This window comes from Protopterus annectens, chromosome 7.part1 (assembly GCF_019279795.1).
Source record: "Protopterus annectens isolate FY-2018-M chromosome 7.part1, PAN1.0, whole genome shotgun sequence".
NCBI lineage: Eukaryota > Metazoa > Chordata > Ceratodontiformes > Protopteridae > Protopterus > Protopterus annectens.
In genome coordinates, this window is record NC_056740.1 from 408,167,897 (window position 1) to 408,183,249 (window position 15,353).

The following is a 15,353-nucleotide window of genomic DNA, read 5'->3' on the forward strand; positions in this document are numbered from 1 at the left end:
GAATTAGGACATGGCTGTGGCTTCTATGTGTTCTGTTAAGTTTGTTACTGTGTTTGGGGTTATGGTTGCAGTCGTAGTGTGGTTATATTAAAATGTGTTTTTTATTCAGTTTATTAATGTTGTGATTAATGCAACTTTCTAACTCAGTTTTAATGTTAGGAATATTTTGGTATCAATAATAGTATAATGCATTTGCCTACTGGTAGTTTTAAAAAGGGGCTACTGTGTTCTTTTGGAACTAGGTTCAGCAATTTATGGTAAGACAGAGAGGTGATAAATGTATGATGTCATTCTGAAATGGGTAGAAGAGCCATAACACAGACCATGTATATTTCTAGGACATACTGATATCTAGTTTATATATTTACATATATAAAATTCACTGGTTTAGTCAACTGAAAGGACTACGATGATCTATTAAATTGTAAGAATTTAGTCAATAGAGTAATGCGTATTATTTTCTCATAATGCAGAACACATTGTTTAATCTGCATTCTACTGCTGTGGTGAGTGCTTCTCTGGGTAGATTAGTTTCTTCTTGCATTGCTGTTATGCATAAGGAACATGTAGTACTATTAATAAAACTGGCGTACTCAAAATCTGCAGTGATATAGGAGTTTTACACTTAAAAACAAGTCCATCAACATAGCATTCAAGAGGTAATTTTTTTTGTATATGTTTAATTTTATTTGAACTTAAAAAAGTGCAATCATTTAAATTTATTGTACATTAAAACATTTCAAATAAAATTATTTTAGAAAAAAAGAGGTAAATTTAAATTTTAATTTAATTTAAGAGGTATGTTTATCTTAAAATATACATATTACAGTTGCTAAGCAGTTAAGTGTTTAACTTGTGCAGTAAAAGTAAGCATCCTGCCTTCAAATTAGCAAGTGATGATTAGCCAACAAGGTTTTCCTTCCTAGTGAACCAAAGATACTGTTGATTAGACTGCAGAATGTCTTGTGATTATGAGAAAAAACACAACATCTGAAGTGCATTCTTCAGTTAAAGTACAGATACGGAAGCCTTACTTAAAGGGATTACTTAAACTATCATTTCAATTTAATAGCATACTTATTTGAGCAGATTCTCTACCATATAAATAACAGGAAAGTAATAGGCACTGATGTCTTAATAGTTTTTCCTTAACGTGTCCTTTTATAAGTTATTCTTTTTACATATTGTGGGGTCTGTTTTTGTCTCCACTGTTGCAGTGTGGACACTGCTGAGTGCTCCTTCTTTCTTATTTGGTAGCTGCATTAATCAGGACCTTTAGCCAGTCATCTCATAATTCACCTGCCATCTGCTGCCAAAACAAACAGTAAATGTGTACACAGCAGGACAAAAAAATAAAGTGCATATGTACTAATATACTAAGACTATGAAGCATAGAGAAATGCATACATATTATATAGCAAAAATTAATCTTTTGTAAAAGCCAACCTGCCACTTAGAAAAGCATAATAGAAACTGGATTGCAAACAGACCTCTCAACTGTCTAGCTGCCGATATTTTGAAGGGTCATTCCTATTTTCAGCCTGATTTAGGATATTGCATCATGCAGTGTCATTGGCACAAAAGGTACCAGACACGCAAGCAATAATGCCCTCAGGGTGTGTGTGAATGTGTAATTAATGCCCACCCAGGGGTGTTGTGAGGGGCAGAGGGCTTCTCCATCCCTGGAAGGGCATTAATTACACATTAACACACACCCTGGAGGGCATTATTGTGCCTAGAAAATGGGTTCTCTGTAAAATTGTTGTGTGTTACTTGCTTATTTATTTTTTTCAGTAGTATTTTACTTTTTTAATATATTTTTGATGTAAAATAGTTCCTTAGCCTAATGTTTCATACTTGCTGTAGGCTACGTTAGTGGTGTTAGAGGAAGCATTTTACAACTACCATATATAAAAAGTAATACTAATGCTTAAAAAAATAATAAGCAAGTGAAACACAACAATTTTACATACGCCCATTCTCTCTCCCATACACAAGAACACAGTCTCTACTGCGTTCACACACACACACACACACACACACACACACACACACACACACACACACACACACACACACACACACACATACACACACACACACACACACACACACACACACACACACACACACACACACACACAGTCTCCTCTTCTTTCATTCACGCATTGATTCACACAGGCTCAGTCTTACTCTCTCTCACTCCCTCTGTTACAGATAGTCTCCTCTGCTTCTTACATAAATGGATTCAGTCACACATCACTCTCCCTTTCTCTCACTCTCTGGATCATACATCTCAACCTCTTACAACAAGAAATTTGGACAACGCCTAGAATAATGGGGGGGTGCAACATGGGGGACACGTTTAATAATGCTCTTATAAACTTAGAATGTTGCTAGAATAATAGGTTTTGCCTTCACAATAGCATACATTTTCTGAAGGTTATGAAATCTGAAACTGAAATGCCTGGCAATATTTGGAGACTACAACCTTCTGTGATTTGCCAGAAAACCACATTTTATCAGGAACAGATACAAAATTATAAGGCAAAAATCTGGACAGTTGAGAGGTATACTCTGGATCTCTTTTTCTCACACACACACACACACACACACACACACACACACACACACACACACACACACACACACACACACACAGTCTCTCAGCTTTCATACACATATTCACACACACAAGATCTCCCTCCCTACCTCTCGATCTCTCTCTGCTTCCTTACATGCATTCAGTCGCATCTCTCTTTTTCTCTCACACACACACACACACACACACACATGCACACACACACACATAATCTCTCTGTTTTCATGCATGCATTCATGCAGACATGCAGACAAACAAACAGTTTTCAGTTTCCCTCACTTGATCACTCTCCCTCTCTTACTCTCATACATGCATACACTCTTACACACACGTTTTATTTTAATTTATTTCTATTTTCATTTTACACTCGCTAAACAGCAAAAGCACTGCTTAGCGAGTATAAAATAGCATCTCACTCGCTCTCACTTTCACTGACATGCACACATACATTCAAACACAGTCATAAACACACACACCTACTTTCTTTTTTACTTGTCTTCTTTTTAATATTTTACACTCGCTAAACAGCAAAGGTGCTGGATAGTGAGTGTAAAATAATGGCAGGCATTCAGTTTTCACAGTCCGAGCTCCATGGCGCCTTGATATGCCACTCTGAAGTGGCAGACTCCTTCTTCCTAGTGGGCATCACTTGTACATTAATACCCTGCTGGACAGTGCTCATTCCCCAATCATGTTACTGATGTACAGTAAGCCCATTGTCTAAGGAGGCTGTGGGCAGGTAGATCAGTTATTGACACTGCAGTGCAGCATGGGGGGCTGCTCTCCAGAGTGTGCTGTCCTTCGAATGAGGCATTAAACTGAGGCCCCATCTGATTGCGTTGTTGGGAGCTCAGGTGGATGTAAAAGATCCCATGGCCCATGGCACCTATCAAAAAGAGTAGGGGTCCTTTATTTATATATATATATATATATATATATATATATATATATATATATATATATATACATTATATATATATACATACACATATCAATAAAGATTTACATCAGGTTTCCATTCATTCATCATTTTCAAACTTTCCACATCACATACATATGAACCCCCCCCCAACTCTTTCTTCCATAACCACCAAATAATTTTTGTACTATATTTGGTATTAACCAAATTCCATTGAATATAATCTTATTCAGGCTTTCAATATAAATTGTTCATAAATACAAAACAACGTGCTGTCTAAATCTTTAACATATTCCTTAGTTATACCCTCATAAAGCCATATTCAATCATATCCATATGTTTCTGATTATAATCCAGTATTTCATTCAAAATATTTGTATTTATTCTTTTTTTCCTATAAGTTATTTTTACTTTTTTCATGTCAGAAAAACATGATCTGCAGTTTCTAATTCACCACTAAAAAGATACCTCCCTTCATTTACTTTTTAGACAGCATATTCCCCTTCACTGGCATTCAATTAATTTTAATCTCCATAGAAAAATCTTGACAGTCCCCATTTTTCATATACCATTTACTTTTATTGTTTTATAGGTTTTATTTGTTTCTTCCATCTAATATTTCTGTGGGTTTACACAATCATTTTCTATCATGTTTTTTTTACCATAATTTCATATTTTCTTCCATTTTTCTATACTTAATTCCACATTATTTTTTTTCTTGGTATATTTTTATTTCCTCATATCTGTATTCTCTTTCTCTATTATTCAGTTTCATTCATTTCCATTATCTGTCATATTTTATCTTAAACAGTCTTGTCACCAAGTTACTTTCTTTTCCATTTATTAATTTTTGCATACTGTATGCATTTATGATACCTCATAAACTATAGGATTCAATAAACTGAAACTAACATCATCCCTATCCATATGCAACACATCTTCCTTACAGGATTTAACATAGATCCCCAAATAAATCTAAATATTAATCCACTAATCTGTTTTCCCAGGTCTTTTGGCATCATATCCACACCAGCCATATATGCTGTTTTCCCATCCAAATAGAGATTATCAAGTGCCCTTTTTTCTAAATGTTAATCTATATCCAATCCATATAATACTAATGTATTTTAATTCTTGTACATTTTTCAACTATTGATCCTTAACCACATTCAATGTACTGAATTTTATTACAAAAAACAATATTTCTTTTATTCCAAATTGTATTGCTTTGAGCTTCTCTTCTGATCTAAACCCCTTATTTTTTCTATAATGACATTCCTATATCATACATTACTTCCACCAATGCCAACTAGAAATAAGAGCCAAATTGAAGTGAAGACTGAAGGACCAGATGTGAAACTTTATCCCAAACATGTTTTATTGATATCCAAAATATACAAAGCACTTTAATCCCTTGTGAATAATACAGGACTTAATCAGAGTATATTTTAAAAGCAGAACAGCAGATGATTATATAATTTTTAAGAGCCAATTACATCAAACCAATTGTCATAGTCATTAATAATTAATATATATTAATAATTCCTTTCTTAAACAGATACCCTTTCACTTATCAAACAACAGATAATTCATAAAATGATAATGCTTGTACACAATATGTACAACAATTCATGTATTTGCACACCTGTCAAACCAGTTTATTCTCAGGCTTGTGAGCATAACTTTAAACACAAATCCTAACACTAACCCATTCTTTAAAGATCAATCATTTATGCAATTATGTTTAGTTGCATGAAAAACATAAACAAATTGTTATTAAAAATAATAATTTAATAAATTTAAAATATATAAGCTTAAGAATAAATTAGTTATTTCAGTAATTCTTTTGTGTCTTTGTCTTCTTAAAATGTAGGTATGCTCATTGGTGAGATGAGGCTGATGTCAGTAGTTGTATTTATGCTCATTTGTGAGATGAGGCTGTTGTCGGTAGTTGTATTTATGCTCATTGGTGAGATGAGGCTGATGTCGGTAGTTGAATTTATGCTTATTTGTGAGATGAGGCTGTTGTCGGTAGCTGTAGTCATGCTCATTGGTGAGATGAGGCTGATGAAGGTAGTTGCATTTATGCTCATTGGTGAGAAGAGGCTGATGTCAGTAGTTATATTTATCCTCATTGGTTAGATGAGGCTGATGTCGGTAGCTGTACTCATGCTCATTGGTTAGATGAGGCTGATGTCGGTAGCTGTATTTATGCTCATTGGTTAGATGAGGCTGATGACGGTAGCTGTATTTATGCTCATTGATGAGATGAGGCTGATGTTTGTGGCTATATTTATGCTCATTGGTGAGATGAAGTTTCTGTCTGTAGTTGTATTTATTCTCATTGGTGAGATGAGGTTGTTGTCTGTAGTTGGATTTATGCTCATTGGTGAGATGAAGTTGTTGTCTGTAGTTGGAATTATGCTCATTGGTGAGATGAGGTTGTTGTCCATAGTTGTAGTTATGCTTATTGTTGAGATGAGGTTGTTGTCCGTAGTTGTAGTTATGCTTATTGTTGAGATGAGGTTGTTGTCCATAGTTGTATTTATGCTCATTGGTGAGATGAAGTTGTTGTCTGTAGTTGTATTTATGCTCATTGGTGAGATGAGGTTGTTGTCTGCAGTTGGATTTATGCTCATTGGGGAGATAAAGTTGCTGTCTGTAGTTGTATTTATTCTCATTGGTGAGATGAGGTTGTTGTCTGTAGTTGGATTTATGCTCATTGGTGAGATGAAGTTGTTGTCTGTAGTTGGAATTATGCTCATTGGTGAGATGAGGTTGTTGTCCGTAGTTGTAGTTATGCTTATTGCTGAGATGAGGTTGTTGTCCGTAGTTGTAGTTATGCTTATTGTTGAGATGGGGTTGTTGTCCGTAGTTGTATTTATGCTCATTGGTGAGATGAAGTTGTTGTCTGTAGTTGTATTTATGCTCATTGGTGAGACAAAGTTGTTGTCTGCAGTTGGATTTATGCTCATTGGGGAGATGAAGTTATTGTCCGTAGTTATATTTATGCTCATTGGTGAGATGAGGTTGTTGTCCGTAGTTGTATTTATCATTGGTGAGATGAAGTTGTTGTCCGTAGTTGTATTTATGCTCATTGGTGAGATGAGACTGATAGCTGTATTTATCATGGGTGAGATGAAGTTGCTGTCCGTAGTTGTTTTTATGCTCATTCTTGAGATGAAGTTGTTGTCCGTAGTTGTATTTATGCTCATTGTTGAGATGAGGTTGTTGTCTGTAGTTGTATTTATGCTCATTGGTGAGATGAGGTTGTTGTCCGTAGTTGTATTTATGCTCATTGTTGAGATGAGGTTGTTGTCCATAGTTGTATTTATGCTCATTTGTGAGATGAAGTTGCTGTCCATAGTTGTATTTATGCTCATTGGTGAGATGAGGTTGTTGTCCATAGTTGTATTTATGCTCATTTGTGAGATGAGGTTGTTATCCATAGTTGTATTTATGCTTATTGTTGAGATGAGGTTGTTGTCTGTAGTTGTATTTATGCTCATTGTTGAGATGAGGTTGTTGTCTGTAGTTGTATTTATGCTCATTGTTGAGATGAGGTTGTTGTCTGTAGTTGTATTTATGCTCATTGTTGAGATGAGGTTGTTGTCCATAGCTGTATTTATGTTCATTGTTGAGATGAGGTTGTTGTCTGTAGTTGTATTTATGCTCATTGTTGAGATGAGGTTGCTGTCCGTAGTTGTATTTATGCTCATTTGTGAGATGAGGTTGCTGTCCGTAGTTGTATTTATGCTCATTGTTGAGATGAGGTTGTTGTCCGTAGTTGTATTTATGCTCATTGTTGAGATGAAGTTGTTGTCTGTAGTTGTATTCATGCTCAGTGTTGAGATGAGGTTGTTGTCTGTAGTTGTATTTATGCTCATTGTTGAGATGAGGTTGTTGTCCATAGTTGTATTTATGCTCATTGTTGAGATGAGGTTGTTGTCCATAGTTGTATTTATGCTCATTGTTGAGATGAGGTTGTTGTCTGTAGTTGTATTTATGCTCATTGTTGAGATGAGATTGCTGTCCGTAGTTGTATTTATGCTTATTGTTGAGATGAGGTTGTTGTCCGTAGTTGTATTTATGCTCATTGGTGAGATGAGGTTGTTGTCCATAGTTGTATTTATGCTCATTGTTGAGATGAGGTTGTTGTCTGTAGTTGCATTTATGCTCATTGTTGAGATGAGATTGCTGTCCATAGTTGTATTTATGCTCATTGTTGAGATGAAGTTGTTATCTGTAGTTGTATTTATGCTCATTGTTGAGATGAGGTTGTTGTCTGTAGTTGTATTTATGCTCATTGTTGAGATGAGGTTGTTGTCCGTAGTTGTATTTATGCTCATTGTTGAGATGAGGTTGTTGTCCATAGTTGCATTTATGCTCATTGTTGAGATGAGGTTGTTGTCTGTAGTTGTATTTATGCTTATTGGTGAGATGAGGTTGCTGCCCGTAGTTGTATTTATGCTTATTGGTGAGATGAGGTTGTTGTCCATAGTTGTATTTATGCTCATTTGTGAGATAAGGTTGTTATCCATAGTTGTATTTATGCTTATTGTTGAGATGAGGTTGTTGTCTGTAGTTGTATTTATGCTCATTGTTGAGATGAGGTTGTTGTCTGTAGTTGTATTTATGCTCATTGTTGAGATGAGGTTGTTGTCTGTAGTTGTATTTATGCTCATTGTTGAGATGAGGTTGTTGTCCATAGTTGTATTTATGTTCATTGTTGAGATGAGGTTGTTGGCTGTAGTTGTATTTATGCTCATTGTTGAGATGAGGTTGCTGTCCGTAGTTGTATTTATGCTCATTTGTGAGATGAGGTTGCTGTCCGTAGTTGTATTTATGCTCATTGTTGAGATGAGGGTGTTGTCCGTCATTGTATTTATGCTCATTGTTGAGATGAAGTTGTTGTTTGTAGTTGTATTTATGCTCAGTGTTGAGATGAGGTTGTTGTCTGTAGTTGTATTTATGCTCATTGTTGAGATGAGGTTGTTGTCCATAGTTGTATTTATGCTTATTGTTGAGATGAGGTTGTTGTCCGTAGTTGTATTTATGCTCATTGTTGAGATGAGGTTGTTGTCTGTAGTTGCATTTATGCTCATTGTTGAGATGAGATTGCTGTCCATAGTTGTATTTATGCTCATTGTTGAGATGAAGTTGTTATCTGTAGTTGTATTTATGCTCATTGTTGAGATGAGGTTGTTGTCTGTAGTTGTATTTATGCTCATTGTTGAGATGAGGTTGTTGTCCTTAGTTGTATTTATGCTCATTGTTGAGATGAGGTTGTTGTCCATAGTTGCATTTATGCTCATTGTTGAGATGAGGTTGTTGTCTGTAGTTGTATTTATGCTCATTGTTGAGATGAGATTGCTGTCCGTAGTTGTATTTATGCTCATTGTTGAGATGAGGTTGTTGTCCATAGTTTCATTTATGCTCATTGTTGAGATGAGGTTGTTGTCTGTAGTTGTATTTATGCTCATTGTTGAGATGAGGTTGTTGTCCATAGTTGCATTTATGCTCATTGTTGAGATGAGGTTGTTGTCTGTAGTTGTATTTATGCTCATTGTTGAGATGAGGTTGTTGTCTGTAGTTGTATTTATGCTCATTGTTGAGATGAGGTTGTTGTCCATAGTTGTATTTATGCACATTGTTGAGATGAGGTTGTTGTCTGTAGTTGTATTTATGCTCATTGTTGAGATGAGATTGCTGTCCGTAGTTGTATTTATGCTTATTGTTGAGATGAGGTTGCTGCCCTTAGTTGTATTTATGCTCATTTGTGAGATGAGGTTGTTGTCCGTAGTTGTATTTATGCTTATTGTTGAGATGAGGTTGCTGCCCTTAGTTGTATTTATGCTCAATAAAATCCACAACGAAACAAACTAGTAAAAAACACAAGCAGCACTCAAGGCAGGTCTTCCTGATGTAGCTATAATGCTGTTAATGATTAAATTTAAATCTCACCTTATATTGTACATTATTCACTGAAAATGAACCGGTTTGATCCATATATTTACAATAACTGCAAGCTTCACACTTGACCATACCGGTTCTCCGAAGAAGTGGCTGAGGTGTTGACTCCAGTATGTTTTTAAGGTTCTTGCCTTTCCTAAAAACTGTGCGTGGGGTATTTCTTATTTTATCCAATATAGCTGGTGATGTTCTAAATAAATTCCAGTTTTTCTTTAAAATATCCATTACCAAGTAACTATCACAGCAAAAAGTTGTGATAAATTTAAGACATGGGTTATTTTCACAGGGGGGTGCTCTACGGTCACTAGTATGTATAGAACTGACTTCCTTATCTAGTATGTCTACTGGTTGAATCATTGCCTCACCATAGATTTTTACTGTTAAAATTGGTGAATACGTCAAATTAATTCTCTTCACTTTAACTTCATCTATTAATGTGTCAATTAAATTTTCCGGGTAATCACGAGCTAAAAACTTACCTTTCAACCAGTCACATTCAGCAATGAAGTCACATAACAGTGTGTTAATACGTGCAGCTCTGACGAGCTGACCCTTCACGACTGAATGTTTCTGGTGGAAAGGATGGTTACTTGAGAAATGTAGAAAGTCATTTGAGTAAGTTGTCTTCCTATATATACTAGCTTGAAAGCAACGGGAAATTCTATTCTTCACTAATAGAATATCGAGGTAAGCTATTACCTCTGTATCAAAGGATGAAGTAAACCTAAGGAACTCAGTTGTTTCATTTAGATACTGAACCAAATCAGCGCCATCTTGAGCTGACCCCCTCAGTAAAATAAAAATGTCATCCAGGAACCTCGTATAGTATATGATATTCTTTACCAAATCAGTATTATTGAAAATAAATTCGGTTTCCCATTGTGCCATAACGAGGTTGGCGAAACTCCCACCACAAGGTGAACCCATAGCAACACCAGATCTTTGCAAGTAAAAGTTTTCCCCAAAAATAAAGAAATGTTTTGTAAGAACCAGATCTAATAGTTCAATAATTAAGCTAATTTCAGTGAATAATGTACAATATAAGGTGAGATTTAAATTTAATTGCCAATCAAAATCTTTAGTCTACATTGCTAGATGTAAATGCTGTTCTGCTTTCTACATAGGGAAAACAGAACGCAGGCTTCGAGACAGAGTATATGAGCATGAATATGCGATTAATAAAACCAGGTTAGAAAATGCATTGGCTAAACATGTTCATACCCATCCTGGTCATGGATTTAGCTATATGGCAATAGACCAAATTACCCCACATCCAAGAGGAGGCATAAGCCCTTCACAATTGGAAGAACTTGAATTGGGATGGCAAATACGCCTTGATGCCTATAGTTTCCCCGGTTTAAATGATATGTGTTCAATAAGTTGTGTTTTAAAAGGTAAAAACTTGTATCGTTAGTTATACACCTGTGTTTACATAATAATGTAATGAACGAGACATTTTGGTTTGTTAATCCTATATTTAAATATAGTTTTTCAAATCTGTTGTGATCTAGGTGTAGTATATTAATTTTATAAAACCCACATTATGTAGTAAAAAAATTTAAAGGGACTTTCATATATATACATTCTTTGAACATGTTTGAGTATATTTTTTATACTTTTTCTTTCTTTTTTATATATACACTTTTATATATATACATTTTTGTATAAATTTTAGTATATTTGTTGTTAGCCTTCCAATAGTTTGCTTAGTGAGCTATATCTTTAAGTATTCTTATGTTTGCTCAGGTTTTTAAACACGTCATTCATTGAGCAATTAAAAGCATGGTTTGTGAAACAGTAGTGACTTTTGATGAAGTTTGCTTTAGTGCAGATGAAAAGCACTTCAAGTCTAAGAATTTGTATTTGCTCTGTTTAAGTATTCTAGTATTTAAGTAAAGATTTATATTTAAGACTTTGTCCGCTTGTCACAGTATCATTAACAGCGTTATAGCTACATCAGGAAGACCTGCCTTGAGTGCTGCTTGTGGTATTTATGCTCAATGTTGAGATGAGGTTGTTGTCTGTAGTTGTATTTATGCTCATTGTTGAGATGAGATTGTTGTCTGTAGTTGTATTTACGCTCATTTGTGAGATGAAGCTGCTTTCCGTAGTTGTATTTATGCTCATTTGTGAGATGAGGTTGTTGTCTGTAGTTGTATTTATGCTCATTGGTGAGATGAGGTTGTTGTCTGTAATTGTATTTTTGCTCATTTGTGAGATGAGGTTGTTGTCCTTAGTTGTATGTATGCTTATTGTTGAGATGAGGTTGTTGTCCGTAGTTGTATTTATGCTCATTGGTGAGATGAGGTTGTTGTCCATAGTTGTATTTATGCTCATTTGTGAGATGAGGTTGTTGTCCGTAGTTGTATTTATGCTCATTGTTGAGATGAGGTTGTTGTCTGTAGTTGTATTTATGCTCATTGGTGAGATGTGGTTATTGTCTGTAGTTGTATTTATTCTCATTTGTGAGATGAGGTTGTTGTCCATAGTTGTATTTATGCTTATTGTTGAGATGAGGTTGTTGTCCGTAGTTGTATTTATGCTCATTGGTGAGATGAGGTTGTTGTCCGTAGTTGTATTTATGCTCATTGTTGAGATGAGGTTGTTGTCTGTAGTTGTATTTATGCTCATTGGTGAGATGTAGTTGTTGTCTGTAGTTGTATTTATTCTCATTTGTGAGATGAGGTTGTTGTCCATAGTTGTATTTATGCTCATTGTTGAGATGAGGTTGTTGTCCGTAGTTGTATTTATGCTCATTGTTGAGATGAGATTGCTGTCTGTAGTTGTATTTATGCTTATTGTTGAGATGAGGTTGCTGTCCGTAGTTGTATTTATGCTCAATGTTGAGAGGAGGTTGTTGTCCGTAGTTGTATTTATGCTCATTGTTGAGATGAGATTGTTGTCTGTAGTTGTATTTATGCTCATTTGTGAGATGAAGCTGCTTTCCGTAGTTGTATTTATGCTCATTTGTGAGATGAGGTTGTTGTCTGTAGTTGTATTTATGCTCATTGGTGAGATGAGGTTGTTGTCTGTAGTTGTATTTATGCTCATTTGTGAGATGAGGTTGTTGTCCATAGTTGTATTTATGCTTATTGTTGAGATGAGGTTGTTGTCCGTAGTTGTATTTATGCTCATTGCTGAGATGAGGTTGTTGTCCGTAGTTGTATTTATGCTCATTGCTGAGATGAGGCTGTTGTCCGTAGTTGTAGTTATGCTTATTGTTGAGATGAGGTTGTTGTCCATAGTTGTATTTATGCTCATTGGTGAGATGAGGTTGTTGTCCGTAGTTGTATTTATGCTCATTGTTGAGATGAGGTTGTTGTCCGTAGTTGTATTTATGCTCATTGTTGAGATGAGGTTGTTGTCCGTAGTTGTATTTATGCTCATTGTTGAGATGAAGTTGCTGTCCGTAGTTGTATTTATGCTCATTGTTGAGATGAAGTTGCTGTCCGTAGTTGTATTTATGCTTATTGTTGAGATGAGGTTGTTGTCCGTAGTTGTATTTTTGCTCATTGTTGAGATGAGGTTGTTGTCTGTGGTTGTATTTATGCTTATTGTTGAAATGAGGTTGTTGTCCGTAGTTGTATTTATGCTCATTTGTGAGATGAGGTTGCTGTCCGTAGTTGTATTTATGCTCATTTGTGAGATGAGGTTGTTGTCCGTAGTTGTATTTATGCACATTGTTGAGATGAGGTTGTTGTCTGTAGTTGTATTTATGCTCATTGGTGAGATGCAGTTGTTGTCTGTAGTTGTATTTATTCTCATTTGTGAGATGAGGTTGTTGTCCATAGTTGTATTTATGCTTATTGTTGAGATGAGGTTGTTGTCCGTAGTTGTATTTATGCTTATTGTTGAGATGAGGTTGCTGTCCATAGTTGTATTTATGCTCAATGTTGAGATGAGGTTGTTGTCCGTAGTTGTATTTATGCTCATTGTTGAGATGAGATTGTTGTCTGTAGTTGTATTTATGCTCATTTGTGAGATGAAGTTGCTGTCCGTAGTTGTATTTATGCTCATTTGTGAGATGAGGTTGTTGTCTGTAGTTGTATTTATGCTCATTGGTGAGATGAGGTTGTTGTCTGTAATTGTATTTATGCTAATTTGTGAGATGAAGTTGTTGTCCGTAGTTGTATGTATGCTTATTGTTGAGATGAGGTTGTTGTCCGTAGTTGTATTTATGCTCATTGGTGAGATGAGGTTGTTGTCCGTAGTTGTATTTATGCTCATTGGTGAGATGAGGTTGTTGTCCATAGTTGTATTTATGCTCATTGGTGAGATGAGGTTGTTGTCCGTAGTTGTATTTATGCTCATTGTTGAGATGAGGTTGTTGTCCGTAGTTGTATTTATGCTCATTGTTGAGATGAGGTTGTTGTCGTAGTTGTATTTTTCTCATTGTTGAGATGAGGTTGTTGTCCGTAGTTGTAGTTATGCTCATTGTTGAGATGAGGTTGTTGTCCGTAGTTGTATTTATGCTCATTGCTGAGATGAGGTTGTTGTCAGTAGTTGTACTGATGTGTTGTTCTACTCACCCTAACCTGCTAACAGCACTCTAAAGACTAAAACTCATGAATTCATCTTTTAACCAGCATACATTTGAACATTTTTTGCATTGTTGATAGTGCTATTTTTAACTACAATTGAATGTTGCTGTCACAAAATAATAGTTACTGGGGACGTTTGCAAATGTGCAAACAGGAAAGACAAGTTATTCAAAATACTGATGATATGTTCAAAGTTGCACTTTTGTACTCTGAAGAACCAACTGGAGAAGAGTGTATTTAGTGAGCTGCAGCATTCCATATTTCAAAAATAGCAACAGACTAGCTACATCAATTACTGAAGTCCACAGAAAACCCTGAGTGTGTTTACTGGATTATTGGATGAAAACACACACACAAAAAAACAAAGAACTGCAAATAAAAATATCATTAGATAATCTCCAAGAGAAAATGCACATTAGAGGGGGAGTCCAATAGAATAATAATTTATGAAAGCTTTTGCAATCTAGAGTTACATGGCTTCAGTGCACCTCAGAGTAGGAAAACCAGTCACGGCGACCTTGTTGAATTTCATAAGCTCTGACAGCAACTTCCTGAAAGAATCTGCTCCTCTATATGCTACACCTTGTAAATTGTAAGATGCTGTTACAGATATTTCAAGTTGAGTAAAAATGCTTAGAGTCCCACTCCCCATCCCTAAAGGCTGTCATAACAAAATATCCAGACTATATCAGCTATATATTCTCACTAGCTATAAAAGAAGCTTTCACTTCTTTAGAATATTGATCGAGAAGGATAATTCAATAGTCAGGATTTTTTAACAAAATCTGTCCTAATGACAGACTAGATTTTGTTGTTCAATAAATTTTGAGTCTCTCACGATTCCACAAGTTGTTGCATCCTCCCACTCCTTAGGCAAAATTACCTCGATGTGTGTGTGTGTGTGTGTGTGTGTGTGTGTGTGTGTGTGTGTGTGTGTGTGTGTGTGTGTGTGTGTGTGTGTGTGCACGTGTGTGTCTATAAACAACTGCATGCATTAGATGACTTTCTTGTGATAATAGCAGCTAAAAATACACATCTTTTCAATACCATGGCTACAGCTTAAAATATGTGCAGCTCTAACAAACATATTGTGACTGGAGAACATCTGTTTTTCTTGGATAGGTAGCTCACTTAAGCATATAATTAAACACATGGCATAACTGTTTTATTTGATGCATTAGTTGTATCTGGCATTGTTTCAAATGTGTAAAACGTCTTTAGTCACTCTTTTCTAATCTTCGCCTGATACACTCATACCTTTTTACTATGTGTATCCTCTCATGTTTTCCCAACAAGCAGGCCCAGGGTTCCTTTATGT

General features: G+C 35.5%; 2 protein-coding genes across 2 annotated transcripts in view; both read right to left on the reverse strand.

The window, feature by feature from the left end:
* Positions 1–5,743: 5,743 nt before the first annotated feature.
* Positions 5,744–9,154, reverse strand: LOC122807590 (putative uncharacterized protein DDB_G0286901). The gene has a single exon (XM_044078502.1). It carries the CDS (start codon positions 9,152–9,154, stop codon positions 5,744–5,746), a length of 3,411 nt encoding a protein of 1,136 aa, XP_043934437.1.
* A 2,774-nt stretch (positions 9,155–11,928) lies between these two features.
* The window catches only part of LOC122807591 (zinc finger protein 880-like), a 7,977-nt gene continuing 4,552 nt past the window's right edge, over positions 11,929–15,353 (reverse strand). Inside the window, exon 2 of the mRNA XM_044078503.1 lies at positions 11,929–13,590. Coding sequence (XP_043934438.1) covers positions 11,929–13,590 — 1,662 coding nt within the window. The remainder of the gene's footprint in view (positions 13,591–15,353) is intronic.